General features: G+C 47.1%; 1 protein-coding gene across 1 annotated transcript in view; it reads right to left on the bottom strand.

Moving 5' to 3' along the window:
- Positions 1 to 16,596, bottom strand: part of LOC144695187 (cation channel sperm-associated protein 4-like) — a 56,925-nt gene extending 40,329 nt beyond the window's left edge. The window contains exons 1-3 of the mRNA XM_078566071.1: positions 16,561 to 16,596; positions 6,654 to 6,755; positions 3,632 to 3,729 (exon numbers count right to left, since the gene is read on the bottom strand). Coding sequence (XP_078422197.1) covers positions 3,632 to 3,729; positions 6,654 to 6,755; positions 16,561 to 16,596 — 236 coding nt within the window. The remainder of the gene's footprint in view (positions 1 to 3,631; positions 3,730 to 6,653; positions 6,756 to 16,560) is intronic.
- Between the last annotated feature and the right edge of the window lie 350 nt (positions 16,597 to 16,946).

Below are 16,946 nucleotides of genomic sequence, written 5' to 3'. Positions count from 1 at the left end.
GGATATAGATCGGTTGGAGACTTGGGCGGAAAAATGGCAGATGGAGTTTAATCCGGACAAATGCGAGGTAATGCATTTTGGAAGGTCTAATACAGGCAGGAATTATACAGTAAATGGCAGAACCCTTAAGTGCATCGACTGGCAGAGGGATCTGGGTGTACAGGTCCACAGGTCACTGAAAGTGGCAACGCAGGTGGATAAGGTAGTCAGGAAGGCATATGGCATGCTTGCCTTCATTGGCAGGGGTATTGAGTATAAAAGCTGGGAAGTCATGCTGCAGCTGTATAGAACCTTGGTTAGGCCACACTTGGAATATTGCGTGCAATTCTGGTCACCACATTACCAGAAGGATACAGAGGTGTTGGAGAGGGTGCAGAGGAGGTTTACCAGGATGCTGCCTGGTCTGGAGGTTATTAGCTATGAGGAGAGGTTGGAGAAACTCGGATTGTTCTCACTGGAGTGATGGAGATTGAGGGGCGACTTGATAGAAGTTTACAAAATTATGAGTGGCATGGACAGAATAGATAGTCAGAAGCTTTTTCCCAGGGTGGAAGAGTCAATTACTAGGGGACATAGATTTAAGGTGAGAGGAGAAAACTATAAAGGTGATGTGCAGGGTAAATTTTTTACGCAGAGGGTAGTGAGTGTCTGGAATTCGCTGCCAGAGGTGGTGGAAGCAGGTACAATAGTGGTGTTTAAGAGGCAGCTTGACAAATAGGATGGGAATAGAGGGATATGGACCCCAGAAGTGCAAAATGTTTTAGTTGACGGGCAATATGATCGGTGCAGGCTTGGAGGGCCGAAGGGCCTGTTCCTGTGCTGTACTTTTCTTTGTTCTTTGTTCAAAGCTTCCTGGTGACTTTGTTCCCAGTGGCATTCCATATCATTTTGTAGAAGTTCTCTGAGAGGTGCTGTCAGGTCTGACATGTGTGGAATGAATTTCCCAAGATAGGTCATCATTCCCAAAAACCTCTCCAAGTCTTTCTTATATTCTGGGGGTGGCACATTCACGACTGCTTCGATTTTTCTCGGGTCTGGCTTCAGTTCCCCACTTGTTCGCACATTTCCCAAGTACTTGATTTCATGAAGACCTATTTTGCACTTTTCCTTCTTCTGCTTGAGGTTCCTTTCTCTAACTCTGGCCAGCACCTGCCTCAGTCTGTGGTTGTGTTCTCCTCGTGAGGCTCCCCAGACCAACACATTGTTGATATAGGCTTCCACACCCTCTACTCCTTCAAACAGCTGCTTCACTGTTTTGTGGAACACCTCCAGAGCTGAATTAATACCAAAAGTAAGCGTAAAAACCTGCATCGCCTGTATGGTGTGTTGAAGGTACAGAGATAGGAGCTGCGTTCATCTAGCTTGACCTTCTAGAAGCCTGAACTCGCATCCAAGACTGAATAGTATTTAGCATCAGCTAGCTTACACGTGATCTCTTCTACTGTAGGCAACTGGTAATGCTCTATTTGTACTGCCTGGTTTAGGTCTCTGGGATCCAGACAGACTCGCAGATTCCCATCTGATTTTTCTACAATTACAATTGGATTAACCAACTTTATCTGTTCTTCAATTTTCTTGATGATGTGAAGCTTCTCCATTCTGCCCAACTCTGCTTTGTTGCTCTCTCAGCATTACTGGTATTTTCCAGGGCAGGTGTATTTTGGGTGTCACAGTTTCGTCAATCCTGATGGTGTGTTCTCCTTTTAGGCAGCCAATACCCTGGAACATATCTTTATACTCGCTCAGGATGTCATCAGTGGCGACAGTCATTATTCTCTTGATTAGCTTCAGATTTTCACAAGCTTTGATTCCAAGTCAGTTTTCACCACTATGAATGGAAGTGCTTGAGACTGTATTTTTAGTTCACTTTAAGTGTGTACTTGTCTTCCACAGCAATTTTTTCACCTGTATAAGTAGACAGCTTCACTTCTGTTTTAGTTAGCGGTTTTTCTTTGCTTATCTTACGATACAGGCTGATGGGAATGACAATTGCTTGTGCACTTGTGTCAACTTTGAAGTTCACCATCATGTGGGCAATTTTTAAATCAACCTTTCATTCGTCTTCTTTGGAATTTGTTGTTACTGAACCAACGAAAAGTTCAGTCTGTGTCATCATCTGCAACTGTGTGCACTTTCTTCGATTTACGCATCTTAGCAAAGCGATTTCATTTATCACAGTTCTTACACTGCTTTCCTTAGGCTAGACAACTATGTGGTAAATGCTCTGTTCCACATTGGCTGCATTTAAATGTTTTAATAGCAGTTTTGTTCTTTTTAGACTGTCTATTTATTCTATATGTTTATCTGTTGAAACTGTCTATTTGTTCTTTCCCGGAGCTGTTTCTGTTTAACTGCATCAACAGCTTGATTGTGTGCGTCTTCTGTCATCTGTTTAATCTGGCATTTCGTTGTCTCTGCCACTCTGCAGATATTTACTGCTTTCTCCAGCATGAGATCAACTTCTCTCAAAAACTGTTCTCTCAGAGTCACTGGTGATCCCGCAAGTTATTCTATCTCAGATGGGTGATTCTTCAACCTCTCCAAATTCACACTATTTAGCTCATTTTCTCAGCTCAGTTACGTACTGACTAATGTTGTCACTGCCTTGCATGCACATAAAAAATTGGTATCTTTCATACGTGATGTTTTTCTTAGGGCTGCAGTAGGCTTCGAATTTTTCCATTATTTCTTTCAAGTCATTTCATTTTTCATCACTTTCAAATGTGAATGCGTTATAGACTTCGAGGGCTTCTTCCCCTGCTATGTGAAGAAAGATGGAAGACTGTACCTGAGGGTCTTTTTTATCACTGCCCGTCACTGTGAGGTAGAGCTCAAATCGCTATTGGAACCTCCTCCAGCTTTTGGCAAGACTTCCCTCCAAACTGAGCTCTGTCAATGGTTTCAGAACCTCCACTGTTGCGTTTCGTTTACTTCTGACACAATGTCTTGTTTTTTTGTTTCAATAATGCACACAAGCCATCAACATTGTAGCTGAGCTAACTTTATTGATAACACATTTTCCAAACATGAACACATATCTGCAGTAACTGAATTCTATCAAGACAGGTTCCAAAATGTGCTATCTGACCTTCAACCTCCAGGTCAGGTGACGCCATATCTAGTACAGAGTACCGTATAGTATCTAATGGTGAAGTCCACAACTGCAATCAGCTATTATCATGGCAGGTAGGGCGATGCCAGGTTCCGGACCTGATGCCACTTCTTGGGGCTTTAACAAACACCTCCCCCCCAATCCTCTTGCCTGAACCCAAACCCACCCCTCCCCAACCCCACCTCCTTTGGCAGTTAAAGTTCTGCCCTATGTATTCAAAGTGGGTCAGAAAAGTAGGGCAGAAGAATGGAGAGAAAGAACATTTCAAGATATCCAAATGAAAACAGAAAATTCTGGAAACATACAGCAGCCAGTTAGTTGAAAGATAAAAAGGTTAGTATTTCGGATGAGACCAGTCATCACAGTTCTAAATTTGTTTCTCTTACCTTTCAGATGCTGACAAACCTGCTGCACATATCCAGCAATTTCCAATTTTTATTTCGGATTTTCATGATGTGTGGCTTTGTTTTTAATTTCTACATAGAATTATCAACTATTCCATTAAAAATGTCCTCCTACCTCAGAACATAGAAAATCTCATGGTTCCTCGTGAACGACAGTGTGGAACCCACGAATAAGGCGGAGGTGACGAAGAAATCTGCAATGTTCCAACCATCCTAGAAAAATGTCAGAGCAAAGAAAGAAAAAGGGCTTGCATTTCTATCTCACCTTTCACAACCTCAGGATGTACCAAAGAGCTTTACAGCCAATGGAGTAGTTTTGAAGAAAGTCACTATTGTAATGTAGGAAGCACAGTAGCCAATTTGCACACAGCAAGGTCCACAAAAGGCAATAAGATAAATGAAATGATTAGATGCCCAGCTAATTTGCTTTAGTGATGTTGGTTGAGACATAAATATTTGCCAGGACATAGGGGAGAACTCCTTTGCTCTTCTTTGGAAAATGCCATGGGATTTCTTACATGCACCTGAGTGCATTGACCTACTGGAACCAAGGGAAATGCCAAAGCATGTGGTTCATTAAGTCTCTGGTGAAGAATAGGCCTAACGGGACCAAAGTAATCACGACAAGTATATAAAGAAGAGGGACATCTGGAATCAAGCTTTTTCTCCACCACAGATCTCCAAGGAAGATCTACGAATGGAGACTTAGCATTCAGAAAGCCAATCAGGAGAAGGTCGCTACGTGAAATGAGTTTGGACTTCTGTTTAATATATGGACCCTCTAGGGAAGACCATAGCTTTCCTGTGTCCCCTCCAAGTTCTAAGTTTCAATGGGAACTTTGTGCCCCACCAGTTAAAAAATGGACACTCTGGACACTCTACCAGGAGCCCTTTACTGTCTGTTACCATTTGACACTCTGACTCTGTATTCCTGTCACAACAAGTTCTAGATGTAGAGAGCACCTGGAATATTTTAACGAACTGAGCTCACATCAGGAGAGATGGATAAAAGTATAGTTGGTAGGCAGTTTTTGAGGAAAAGCGGGGAGGGAAGTAGCAAGGGAGAAGGGATTAGGTTTGGAACTGCAGAAGCAGAGTTGGGATTTTTCGCACTTAGTCCATATCAGAATAGTGAGATCATTTGTGGGTTGGAAAACTGAATGATGAAGCAGGCATGGTGAAAGCTCTTTACTGAGCTATTCTAATTAAAGGGACCATGACATGAGTTACAAAGTCTCACCAGCACTTGGATTTTTGCAGCTGCAGCAACCACTGGAATGGAGAGGAGACTTGGAAAGGCTGCCCCGAACCCCCAGGTCTCTTGCTCTTAACTGGAGTTCATGTTGTGAGATCTGAGGAGCTGAAGTAAGGTGAGCTCTTCCAAGAACAGGAAGAAGAGGAGAGCCTCTTTAACCAAGCAGGCTTGGATGGAAATGGTCACAAAGGTCAGCAGCAGATGTGCGGTCCCTCCAACCTGGAGACAAAGCATCAAAAGGAGCAAGGACTTCAGGGGGGCGAGAAAGGTGAGTGGCATAGCACCTTCAAGTGCCAAGCCCCATATTCTATCTTTCCCAGCTTTCTCCTGCGCAGCACTCAAGGCAATACACATTCCAGCTCCACTCATTCCTGTCTCTGCAGGTACCTCACATTCCCATTTGAACAGCCAACACTCAAACTCACCTTCATCCTATGACCCTCTCACATCCATGCCTCACAGTCATCCTCCACAAATGTCCTTCACTCCCATCCACACAAGCCATTCTAACATTCACACCTTTTGGTTTTCTCTCCTTGCAGTAGAGAGCACACAGCTTGGCAAGAGATAGAGACCCCAGTTGGAGTGGGGGTGGTGGTGGTAAGGGTGACTCTCTAGTGACAGGCATCTGATCAGCCACTGCCAACATGTGCTCACCTGCTCTGCTGGGAAGGAAGTCTTGTTTCGCCAGGCTGAAGATGTTAGCAATGACCTGCCATGAAGCACCGGTACTCACACGTTATGAGAGCTAATCCTCTTGCTGTAAGCATGTGTTGGGCATCCTGCCTCTTTCAAATGGGATCTTGGTATCCATCCCCTGTATAGGAGATCTCTGCTTGCCTTCAATCCTGCCCTAGTGAAACTGGAAGAGGGCAGGATTAAGTCGGGATCCTGACCCGACATCACTTTTAGGGATGCACGCACGCAAACCTACCCCACTTGCCAGGGAAAATTTCCTTCTAAAAGTCAAACAGCTGAAAGCTGTGACACAACTGAGGAATGTGAGGCTGGGGTGGGGGTGGGGGGGAGGGGGGGGGGGGGGGGGGGGGGAGGGTGCACGTGGTAGGCAGGCGGAGATGCACAAGGTCCAGGCTCAGAAACTCATAACGCATGAGCTAGAACATAGAACTGGAGGAGGTTGCAGAGGTAGGGTACAGTGAGGCTGAGGAGGAATTTGTAAGTGAGCAGACAGGCTCTGAATTAGGTGCTTTGGGTCATGGAGCCAATGAAGTTCTTGGAGGACAGGGTGGTAGTGAGTGGAACTTAGTGGGACAGAATGTAGGGAATGCAGTTTTGGAGTTTGTGTAGGGTAGAGTTCAAGTTACTAGTGAGGACAGCACAGTATTGGAAAAATCAAACTGGAAAGTCGTGAACATTTGATAAACATTTTAGTGACACAAGAAGGAAAGCACTACTTCAGCCATCAAACCCTTTCCTTCCAGAGAACAAATATAATCTAACCCACCAGGGGCTCCACCCATCTATTTTGTTTAGAAAGTTCTGCAACATACTATTTGGTTCCCAACAAAAATTAGAATATCCTGGTCCACGCCTCCACTTTACTACATTGCCGTGAGTCTTTTTCGCTCTAATGGAAACAAGTTTAGAGTCTTTCCCCTTTTCTGATACCCCATAATCTCTTTTTTCTCAACCTTTTTCAACACATCAATGTCCACTTAAAAATTTTACACAATATTTGAAACCGTGGCCTATACAAGTTTAAAATAACTTATCTGACAATGATAATTGGATGAGTTTGGTATGATTATCACTGTTAGTTACAGTTTCACGCTGACTGATCAACAAACAGTCCCAGCTCCTTTTCCTTTCTCATCTTTGCTAAACCGGTATATGGCTTTGCCACAACACAGCCGGTATTTACCTTCCAGAATATCCAGAAGCCGTAGTACCATTTCAGCAACATTTCCCAGAGAAAGATCGTCACCAATACTTGTTCAAATGTCGCAAAGAACATGGCATAGCTCTGTGTGGAAGAAAAGAAGCAGTTACAAAGTAAGGAGCCCACAGGAGCACCCAATGTTATGAGGCAGGCCTACCAGGAGTGATTCTCAATGGATTCATCTTACTTAAAGTTTTATTCATGAATGCAGTTATAACTTAGTGTCTATTAACTATAAGCAGCAATAATCTGCTTCATGAAAAAATGATCAAAACAAAGGATCGGTAGAATTAGACAACTTACAGAATCCAGAGCTGGTACTAATACAAAGATAAAAGCAAAATACTGCAGATGCTGGAAATCTGAAACAAAAACAGAAAATGCTGGAAAAACACAGCAGGTCTGACAGCATCTTCAGAGCTCTTTGAAGAGTCATTTGGACTCGAAATGTTAACTCAGTCTTTCTCTCCACAGATGCTGTTAGACCTGGTATTAACACACAGTTAAGCACATGCAGTTAAGCACAACGGCATAATTTTCAGACACTGCACAAAGCTTAAATAGAGCTGGTGTTCCAAATTGGAGCCAGATCTCTGTTGCTCAAACAGTTCATTTGTTCCTGACTTAGCTAATTGCATCAATAACACCTGACATTTATATACTGCCTTTAATGCAGAAACCATCCCAAGGCGCTTCACAGTCCAGCGAGGAAAAACAGGCCATCGAGTCAAAGGCAATTTTGGGAGGTGATCAGAAACTTGATCAAAGGAGGGTTTTTAAAGAATAGATGGAGTGGAGAGGTGGAGGGGTTTAGAGAGAGAATTCCAGATAGTGGGACTTAAGCACCCAAAATAGGAATGTACTTTCGGGTATGATAGTATATTAGTTGCAATCAGCCTGCAATGGTCTGCACAGCAATATTGAAAGGGCTGTGCAGTGCAATAAAAAGGCTGTGCACAACTAAGAAGAATTAGAGGGAATATTGGTTATAATAATGGATTAGCAACGGAGTGTCATGATTAAAATCCTGCCATAGCAAGTTATGGAACTAGGGTAATGTGTGAACTAGTACCAGAAAATTGAACATGAAAGCTAATAAATTGTTGTAAAATCCCAAATGGTTCACTAATCTCCTCCAGGGAAGGTGACTAGCCATTCCTACCTTATCTGATCTACATGAGACTCCAGTCCATACAACTAGTTTATTTAATACCCTCTAACACAGCCTATCAAGCCACTTATGTCTTAAAAAATGCTGCAAGAAGGCCTACTACCACCTTCTGGGTATGGGAAATAAATATGGCCTTAAGAGTACTACCCACATCCAGAGAATGAATTGGAAATTTATGCGGGTACCCCAGGACTTTGAGGGCACACAGGTTAAATGACCTTTATATATAGGATGGCAAAATTCTGTGGTAGAAAACTGGGTATCATTAATCCTGACAATAATGCAGTTTCTGGTATTAGTGGTACGTGGACTTCTGCATATCAGGTGCAAGGGAAGTAATTGAGTTTGGGGTGTGATATGAGGTCAGATAATTGAAGTAATTTCCATTCACTCCTAGTGTTTGTAGAGGGGGTAATGATTAAGGGTTATCACTTGGCAGCTGTTAAGTTTGTTAAGAAAAATTAACAGGGAGGTTAGTGACATTGGGCAGAATTTTTCACTCGGCGTGCAGGTGCACCCCTGACACACTTGAGCATAAAATAGCACGCAATGACGTTAGGTGAGCATCCCGACATCATCGCGCATTCACGCGATATTTTGCTCGGCAGGCACGAGTGGGAGTCAGAGTTGCACCCACCATCGATTATGAGGCCAGTTAAGGCCATTAAGCTGTATTTTACATTGTCTGTGCAATTTCGCGCTTCTCGCATGAGTAAAACGGGCAGGCGGGCAGCCAACAATTTCAAAAACCTCATCCAAGGTTAGGATAAAAAGTGTCAGCAGGATTGCCATTGTGAGTAGTGAGGAGTTTTGGAGATAGTTTGCTGCTGGTTGCTTATTGGTACTTGGCAGCCTCATCTCTGTTCGGGCTTCATTCTTAGCATTTCCAGGCTTTATTTCAGGACTTATTGGTGTCTGCAAGGCCCCCGGAGGATCCAGACCGTGTGGACCATTCCAGGTATCAGGCAGCCTTCTGTTCCCTGGTAATGGGGATTGTGGTCTCAGCTGGAGGCACCACTTCTGAGGAGGAAGAGAGGGACAGAAGGAAGAGGAGGCCAGGTGTCCCGATGAAGCCTCCAGGAGATGGACCTGTGGGAGGAGAGGCGCAGGCACAAGGGGCACAGGACCAGCAGGTAGTCCAAGGCGGAATGGGCCGCGAAGACGCCACTATCCTGTTGCCAGGGTTTACAGGCGGCAATGCAGCTACCTTAACATGTCTGAGGTACAAAGCCGAAGGAGGCTACACTTCTCACGGGAAACTGTGACCTCCATCGGTCAGGTGATTGGGCCTGAGATCAGCTCCGACTGTGTGGATAGACACCCCATGCCAGTGGCTCTGAAGTTCACAGTGGCCCTCAACTTCTATCCCTCCAGCTCTTTCCAGGGGTCAGTGGGGGATCTGTGTTGGAGTCTCCCAATCAGTTGCATCAAGCTGGTGACAGAAGCTCTGTTCAGGCAGGTACTGACCTTTATTCTTTACCATACGGATGAGGCCAGCCAGGCAGAGCAAGCCAGAGGCTTTGCAGTGATCGCTGGGTTCCCCCGCGTCCAGGGTGCCATCGACTGCACACATGTGGCCATCAAGGCGCCAGCGGGTTAGCCAATGCCTTCGACAACAGAAAGGGATTCCACTCCATGAACGTGCAGAGAGTGTGTGACCACAGGATGCATATTCTGCAAGTCTTTGCAAGTACCCTGGCAGCTCCCATGAAGTTTATATCCTGAGACACTCCCAGATGCCGAGGCTCGTCAGTGCTCCAACCCGACTGGGTGAATGGCTGCTGGGTGACAAGGGCTATCCGTTGAAGGGGTGGCTCATGACACCTCTCCGCCACTCATGAACAGAGATAGAGCAGTGTTGCAATAGGAGTCATGCCTCCACAGGGGTCGTGGTAGAGAGGACCATAGGTGTACTCAAGATGTACTTCTGATGCCTGGACCGTTCAGGGGGTGGACTATAATACCCCCAGAGTGGGTGTCACTGATAGTGGTCTCATGTTGTGCTCTCTACAATCTGGCACTGGCAAGGGAGAACCCACTGGAGGAAGAAGATCTTGACGCAGCTCTACAGGCCACAGAGGATGAACCCAGAAATGAGTCAGAAGAGGAGCACTGTGAGGAGCACGCTGAGGGCGTGAAGACATACCTCAGTAACCTCGAGAGAGACAGGGAAACCAGGGATGCCTTGATCCAACACTCCTTCATCTAGGCTATCAAAGATCTGCTTCCACCTCATGCCGGGCCTGCTGTCTCCATCCCAGATGTCTGAAATGACCCTTTCATTTGCACTCAAAGTCCACTCAATGCCTGCGCAATAAAGTATGATAATAACATTAAATTTGCTTTGGCTCTGATGACCTGAGTATGCTTCACCTTTTTTCTTTCTGGTGCATGGTATGGCAGTATGTAATACTGGACATGAGTGGCTCAATACTTTATTACACAGGCATTGAGTAAACTTTGAGTGCAACATCTTGGTGTCCCACCATCGCTGGCCACAGCATTGGAGACAGCCTGCTGACTCTGCTGTCTTGTTGGTTTTGATGACCTTGACAGTCGTCCTCTGGCCAGTGGAGCCTATGCTGGCCCCGCCTGGGATGGAGCAGCCAGTGCCATGGCTGGCATCGCCCCAGTCATTGCAGCCTCATCAGATGCGATGGTCACTGGTGGAGGGGCAGAGGAGCTGCTGCCGTCATCCAGAGCGCCCTGAGAGGAGCCCACAGAGACGACAAGCAGCTTGTGCGCCAATGTGAGGTCACTCTGGACCTCCCTGCTCACCATTGATGGATGGGCACCTAGCTGGGATACTGGGTGCCTCATCCCTCTCCCACACTGGCACTGACCACCTGAGGTCATTGCCTGTGTGAGGGCTTGCAGGTCCGAGTGCAACCCCAGGAACCCCTGATTCTGTTCCTGGAGCTGCCTCTCCATGACACTCTCTTAAAGGAGGCAGTGCACTCAGCCATGGGGGTCAACGCAGTGCTCAAGCTCCACATGGACCCCTCCATAATGGAGACCATGGCACGCAGACCCTTATGGATCTCCGCCAGATCCTCCCGCACATCCTGCTGGACATCCAGCATCTGCCGCCTAATGGACGACTCCAAAGTCTCATCACATGCTTTCAACTGAGCATCATCCTGGTCCCCAGCAGTCCTCCGACTGCTGGTGGCCTGGGCACTCTCTGCCTCTGCCAGCACCTCAGGCGAGTATGAAGTGCCCTCACCAATGTGCATCGACATTCTAGCCGCTGATCTAATGCCCACCGAGCTGTTGGTATCTGCGCTGCTGCCTGGTTCAGAGGGCAGGTGTGACGCAGGTGCAAATGAAGCCCAGTGGTCTCCAGCATCAGGGATGGCCCTTCGGGGTCCAGAGAGCGAGTGTGTGCTGGTGAATCTAAAAGGGAGAACAAGGACATGTCATTAGTTAAAGTCATCATTCTGTGCATGCCAGGCACCCAGATGAGACAATGGAGATCTGCATCACGGTGCCATTTCTTTCAATGATCAATGTGGACTCCAGGTTTGAAGCTCCCATCAATGAAGAGACTACACTAGAATGGTTGCACGGTCCAAAACTCTCACCTCTGTGCACAGTGCTCTCACCTTCATCTGGCACCCCCGCCCGGTTGCACATGGAGTGTGCTGGCTCTCCAGCTCAAGGGCGTCATGTTCAAACCTGGTGAACAGCAGTAGGGATGCATCTTGAGCACCTGCCTTGCCCCACAAGCTGTATTTTCCTGTTCTGTGGGAGGGATGGGCCATTGTGTAGATATCCTGGGTTAGATTGGGTGGAGGCTCCACCACCAAAGGGCCACAAGGAACACCCATGCAAGACCAGGACCCAGAGTTTCTGTTCTCAGTGGAGTTTGCAGCAGGAGGTCTGTTGATCTCTCTGACATCCTTTCAGCTTGTGCCACCTGAAACACAAAGTGGTGAATTTAAAAGCAAACTTACCTCAATCAGTAAAACAAAAGGCTTGCCCCAAAATTTTTCTTCAATAAATATTAAATGTTAAGAATTTAAAAATACAGGACAAATCTATAATAACAGCAACACTGCACTTCATATATATAAAGAAAGACAGACTTCACGACCAGAGAATATCCTAAAGTGCTTTATAGCCAATGAAGTACTTTTTGAAGTGTAGTCACTGTTGTAATGTAGCAAAAGCTGCAGCCAATTTACATCCAGAAAGCACTCACAAACAGCAATGTGATAATGATCAGATTATCTGTTTTTGTGATGTTGATTGAGGGATAAGTATTGGCCAGGACACCAAGGGTAACTCCTCTGCTCTTCTTCGAAATTGTGGCATGGGATCTTTTATGCCCAAATGAAACACTAAGAACTAAGGCTAATTGAGGCTCTATAACTGCTGCCCTGCTTGAGGTCAGCTAATGAAGAATGAGGAACAAATCTTAAGCCTCTGCATGCCTCAGTACCACACTTGGTTATACACTTACCCACTGAGCTGTCAGAGAGGGTCTAGCACAACTCAGTTTCCCGGTTCTACATGAGGTTTTGCTCCATAATGCAAGTAGAACGACAGTTACATGTAGGTGTAAGTAAGATTGTGAAAATAACCCCCTATTGCTAGTGCTTGGGATGTGGGTGTCATTGGCAAGACCAGCGTTTATTGCGCATATTTAATTGTGCAGATGCAACTTAGTTGGTTGCTAGGTCATGTCAGGAAATAGCTAAGAATCAACCACGTTGGGATGGGACGGGAGTCAAATATAGGTCAGACCAACTAAGAATGGCATATTTTCTTGCTAATAGATGTTAGTAAAGCAGTTTGGGTTTTACAGCAGTCTGACAGTTTAGCAGTCACCTTTATTGATACAGACCCCTCAACTTACACTGTCCTCACTTATCATGGAGCACAGCCTATCTCCGACAAATGGCGCAAACAATCTGGAATTACCACTGAAGTCAACTACAAAGGGGCTGCTTATAACACATTAAACACACCAGCTGTTTTGGGCAGCTGTCTGTAGATTTTGTAAACTTCCAGCACATTTTGGAGACATGTAAAAAAAAATAAGGCTAATCTACCTTTTATCACATGCTCTTTTACACTGTATGTTTCACATGATTAAAATTCTTGCAGCTTGGGAAAATAATTTACCATTTACAAGCACAGTTACAATTAGGTTCAAACAGTGGGAGAATGCTGTCAGGTTCTTTTATATTCTGGAATGAAAATGAAACATTTTTAACTAAACAACATGTTCAGTAGTTAAGCTTTCAGCAACTTGTTCTCTCACAATTTACTTCTTATAGTGGTAAAATGGCATTAATACCAATACAACTTCTATTGGTGCTGGGGACAGTGTTGTATAAGTTCTTTGATCTTTAAACAGATTCATAAAGTTACAGACAGTATTGGGTTGTATTTCACGGTCGGCAACGGTGCCCACCGCAGACCTCAAACAAAGCTGTCCACAAAGATCTAACCATTTCAGTGGCATGGATTTCCCCTTTCCCAATATCACTTTGAATCAGGCACCAAGTCAAGGGGTTCTCCATGCAACCAGCAGCAGTGATGCCATCAAGCACGGTAAGCAGCCAGTCACATTGAAGTATTCTCACAGATAGAAAAGCAGGAAGTAAAAGCCACTGAAACCCCCTTCTTTTTTAATTTTACAAAAAGTAAAATAAATGATTCTGACACACACGGGATTGAGGTAGAATTCATAGGGCAGAATTTTCTGCTTGTCGGGCGAGCGCGCGCCTGACCCGAGCGAACGTAAAATCACATGCGATGACGTCAGGCGAGTGTCCTGACATCATCATGCACTTGTGCGATATTTCACTCGGCAGGCGTGTGTGGGAGTTGGAGTCACTCCCACCACTAATTAAGAGGCCAGTTAAGGAACTTGGCAACTCAAATGATGGCGATTTAACACTGCCTGATTTTTCGCTCTTCACACGGGCGCCAGTGGGTCAGCCGGGTGACTTTGTCAACAGGAAGGGATTCCACTCCTTGAACATGCAGATAGTGTGTAACCACAGGATGCATATTCTGCAAGTCTATGCAAAATACCCTGGCAGCTCCCATGACGCATACATCCTGAGACGCTCCCAGGTGCCGAGGCTATTCAGTGCTCCAGCCCGACTGGATGGATGGCTGCTGGGTGACAAGGGCTATCCCTTGAAAGAGTGGCTCATGACGCCTCTCCACCACCCAAGAACAGAGACAGAACAGTGGTACAACAGGAGTCATGCCTCCACAAGCGTGGTAGTAGAGAGAGCCATAGGTCGTCTGAAGATGCCTGGACTATTCAGGGGTCACACTGCAATACCTCCAAGTGCGGGTGTCACTGATAGTGGTTGCATGCTGCGCTCTCCACAATCTGGCACTGGCAAGGGGGGACCCACTGGGGTAAGAGGATGTTGACACAGCTGCACAGGCCCCAGATGATGAGTCCAGTAGTGAGTCAGAAGAGGACCACGGTGAGGAGAACGCTGAGGGCATGGAGGCAAGCCTTGGTAGCCTTCAGGGAGGCAGGGACACCAGTGATGCCTTGATCCAATGCTCCTTCAGCAAGGCTGCCAAATAAGAGCTACCAACTCATGCCAGGGCTGCCGCCTCCACCCTCAATCACAGAAATGACCCTTTCCTTGACCCCCAAGATACCATCAGTGCCTGTGCAATAATGTTTCGAGCTACCCACATCCAGCATTACAAAATGGCCTATCCTGTACTGACAAAACAAATGAAGCAAACTCAGGCCAGTAACACAAAAGCAAATGTAATTTAATGTTGGAACTCATATTATTGAACAGAACAATATCTGGTGTTGGTGGACACAGCATTAAAAAAAGAAAAACAAAATGGTGGAACAAAGATCACCCGTGGCCAGTCCCTCTTGTGCTTAAGGTGCTTTAAACTTACGGTTATGGGTGCTACATATGGATGCTTCCCCTCGCTGGCACCGGCATTGGAGACAGCCTGCTGACTCTGCTGTCTTGTTGGCCTTGATGACCTTGGCGGTCGTCCTCTGGCCAGTGGAGCCTGTGCGGCCCCCATTTGGGAGGGAGCGGCCTGTGCCATGGCTGGCATCATCCCAGTCGCTGCAGCCTCATCAGATGCCACGGTCACTGGCAGAGGGGCGGAGGAGATGCTGCCAATATCCAGAGCGGCCTGAGAGGAGCCCACAGAGACGACAAGCAGGTTGTGTGCCAACGTAAGGTCGCTGTGGACCTCCCTGTTCGCCATTGATGAATGAGCACCTAGCTGGGATGCTGGGTGCCCCATCCATCTCACACATGGACACTGACCAGCCGAGGTCAGTGTCTGTGTGAGGGCTTGCAGGTCCGAGTCCAACCCCAGGAACCTCTGATTCTGTTCCTGGAGCAGCTGCTCCATGACAGTCACCACTGTCTCCATAAAGGAGGCATTGCGCTTGGCCATGAGGGTCAATGCAGTGCTCATGCTCTGCAGGGACTCCTCCACTACGGAGACCATGGCATGCATACCCTCTTGGATCTCCGCCAAATCCTCGTGCACACCCTGCTGGAGATCCAGCATCTACTGCCTAATGGACGACTCCAGAGAACCATCATCAGCCTTCGACTGAGCATCATCCTGGTCTCCAGCAGTCCTCCGATTGCTGGCGCACTGGACACTCTCTGCCTCCGCCTGCACCTCAAGCGAGTGTGAATCGCCCTCACCAATGTGCACGGAGATACTAGCCGCTGAACTAATGCCCACCAAGGTGCTGATATCTGTGTTGGTGCCTGGTTCAGAGATTGGGTGTGATGCAGGTGCTTGGGGAGCATGGTGGTCCTGCGGGGTCAGGGGTAGCTCCTGGAGGTCCTGCACTTCGCTGCTTTGTGGCAGGTCTAAGGCAGAACAACAACATGCCATTATCATGACACTTTCACTGTGCATACCAGGCACCCTGGTGAGACATCGGAGATCTGCATCATGGTGCCATCGTCTTTCAATGATCAATGAGGAATCCAGTCTGGGGGCTCCCATCAATGATGCGACTGCACATAATTGTTTGCAGAATCCGAAACTCTCACCTCAGTGCACTGCATTCTTACCTTCGTCTGACACCCCAGCCTTACCACAACCGGTTGACCAAGGTGCATGACGCCTCTCGAGCTCCAAGGCCTCCTGCTCGTACCAGGAGAGGATGAGGAGGTAAGGGTGTCCTCTGCCAGTCCGCGACTTCTCAATATTGTTATGGGATGTCCTCTCCTGAAAGAACAGAGGATCATTGATTAGTCCTCTCTCTACCTGCAGCGCCATTGCAGCCTGGCCAACCCCAGCTGAGAAGTACCTTGCAGGACAGATCCAGGTCATGGCCCTCAAGGCGCAAGGCACTCATTCAAAGCAGCCAGGGCTCAGCACCTTGGCTAGCCCTAGTGTGACTGACTGTTGGCACTCAGACTCTAACACCCCGAGCTCCACTGGGGGATGGCCAGCCCAAAACAATTCAACACACTGACCCATGCCAACATGGTACTCACCCTTCCTGAGCCCAGCAGGTCACTGAAGTGCTTCCAGCACTGCACCCAAGTGCACCGCACCATGTCGTGGCTGCTCACCTGGGCTGCCACCTCCTCCCATGCCCTCTTTGTGGGGTGTGGTGGCCTCCTCCACCCTGGGGACAAGGGTGTCCCTTCTGGCAGCCACCTCCTCTAGGAGGGCGGTGAGGCACTCGTCGGAAAAACGGGGCGCTGAGTGCCCAGCCGACCTCACCTTCCGCCTGGTTCTTGCATCCTTGTTTGCAGCCATGTCGCTGCTGCAAGTAACTCCGACGTGGGCAGCCTCCCTGGGGCTGCCTGCACTGGTTTTTAACTGTCCGTCGGGTCGCCATTGGACCCGACGGAAAACAGGCTCCTGCCCATCCCTTCTCGGATATTCAGCAATTGGCGTTCACGCTGGGCAGACCTTAACTGGTGCGCCAGCATAAAATTGCAGTCGGGCCCCAATTGCGGGTGGCGGTCAGCTTCCCGACTGCTACCGCTCATCCCCGTTGAGCCCGCCTGACGAGGGCAAAATTCTGTCCGTAAAACAAACTTTAATTTTTAAAAAATGTCAAATTTCTTATCAGAATGGAAAAATTTGACTTTCAACAAATATAA

Source organism: Cetorhinus maximus, chromosome 21 (genome assembly GCF_964194155.1).
Source record: "Cetorhinus maximus chromosome 21, sCetMax3.hap1.1, whole genome shotgun sequence".
Classification (NCBI taxonomy): domain Eukaryota; kingdom Metazoa; phylum Chordata; class Chondrichthyes; order Lamniformes; family Cetorhinidae; genus Cetorhinus; species Cetorhinus maximus.
This window is presented reverse-complemented; position numbering and strand designations above follow the sequence as displayed.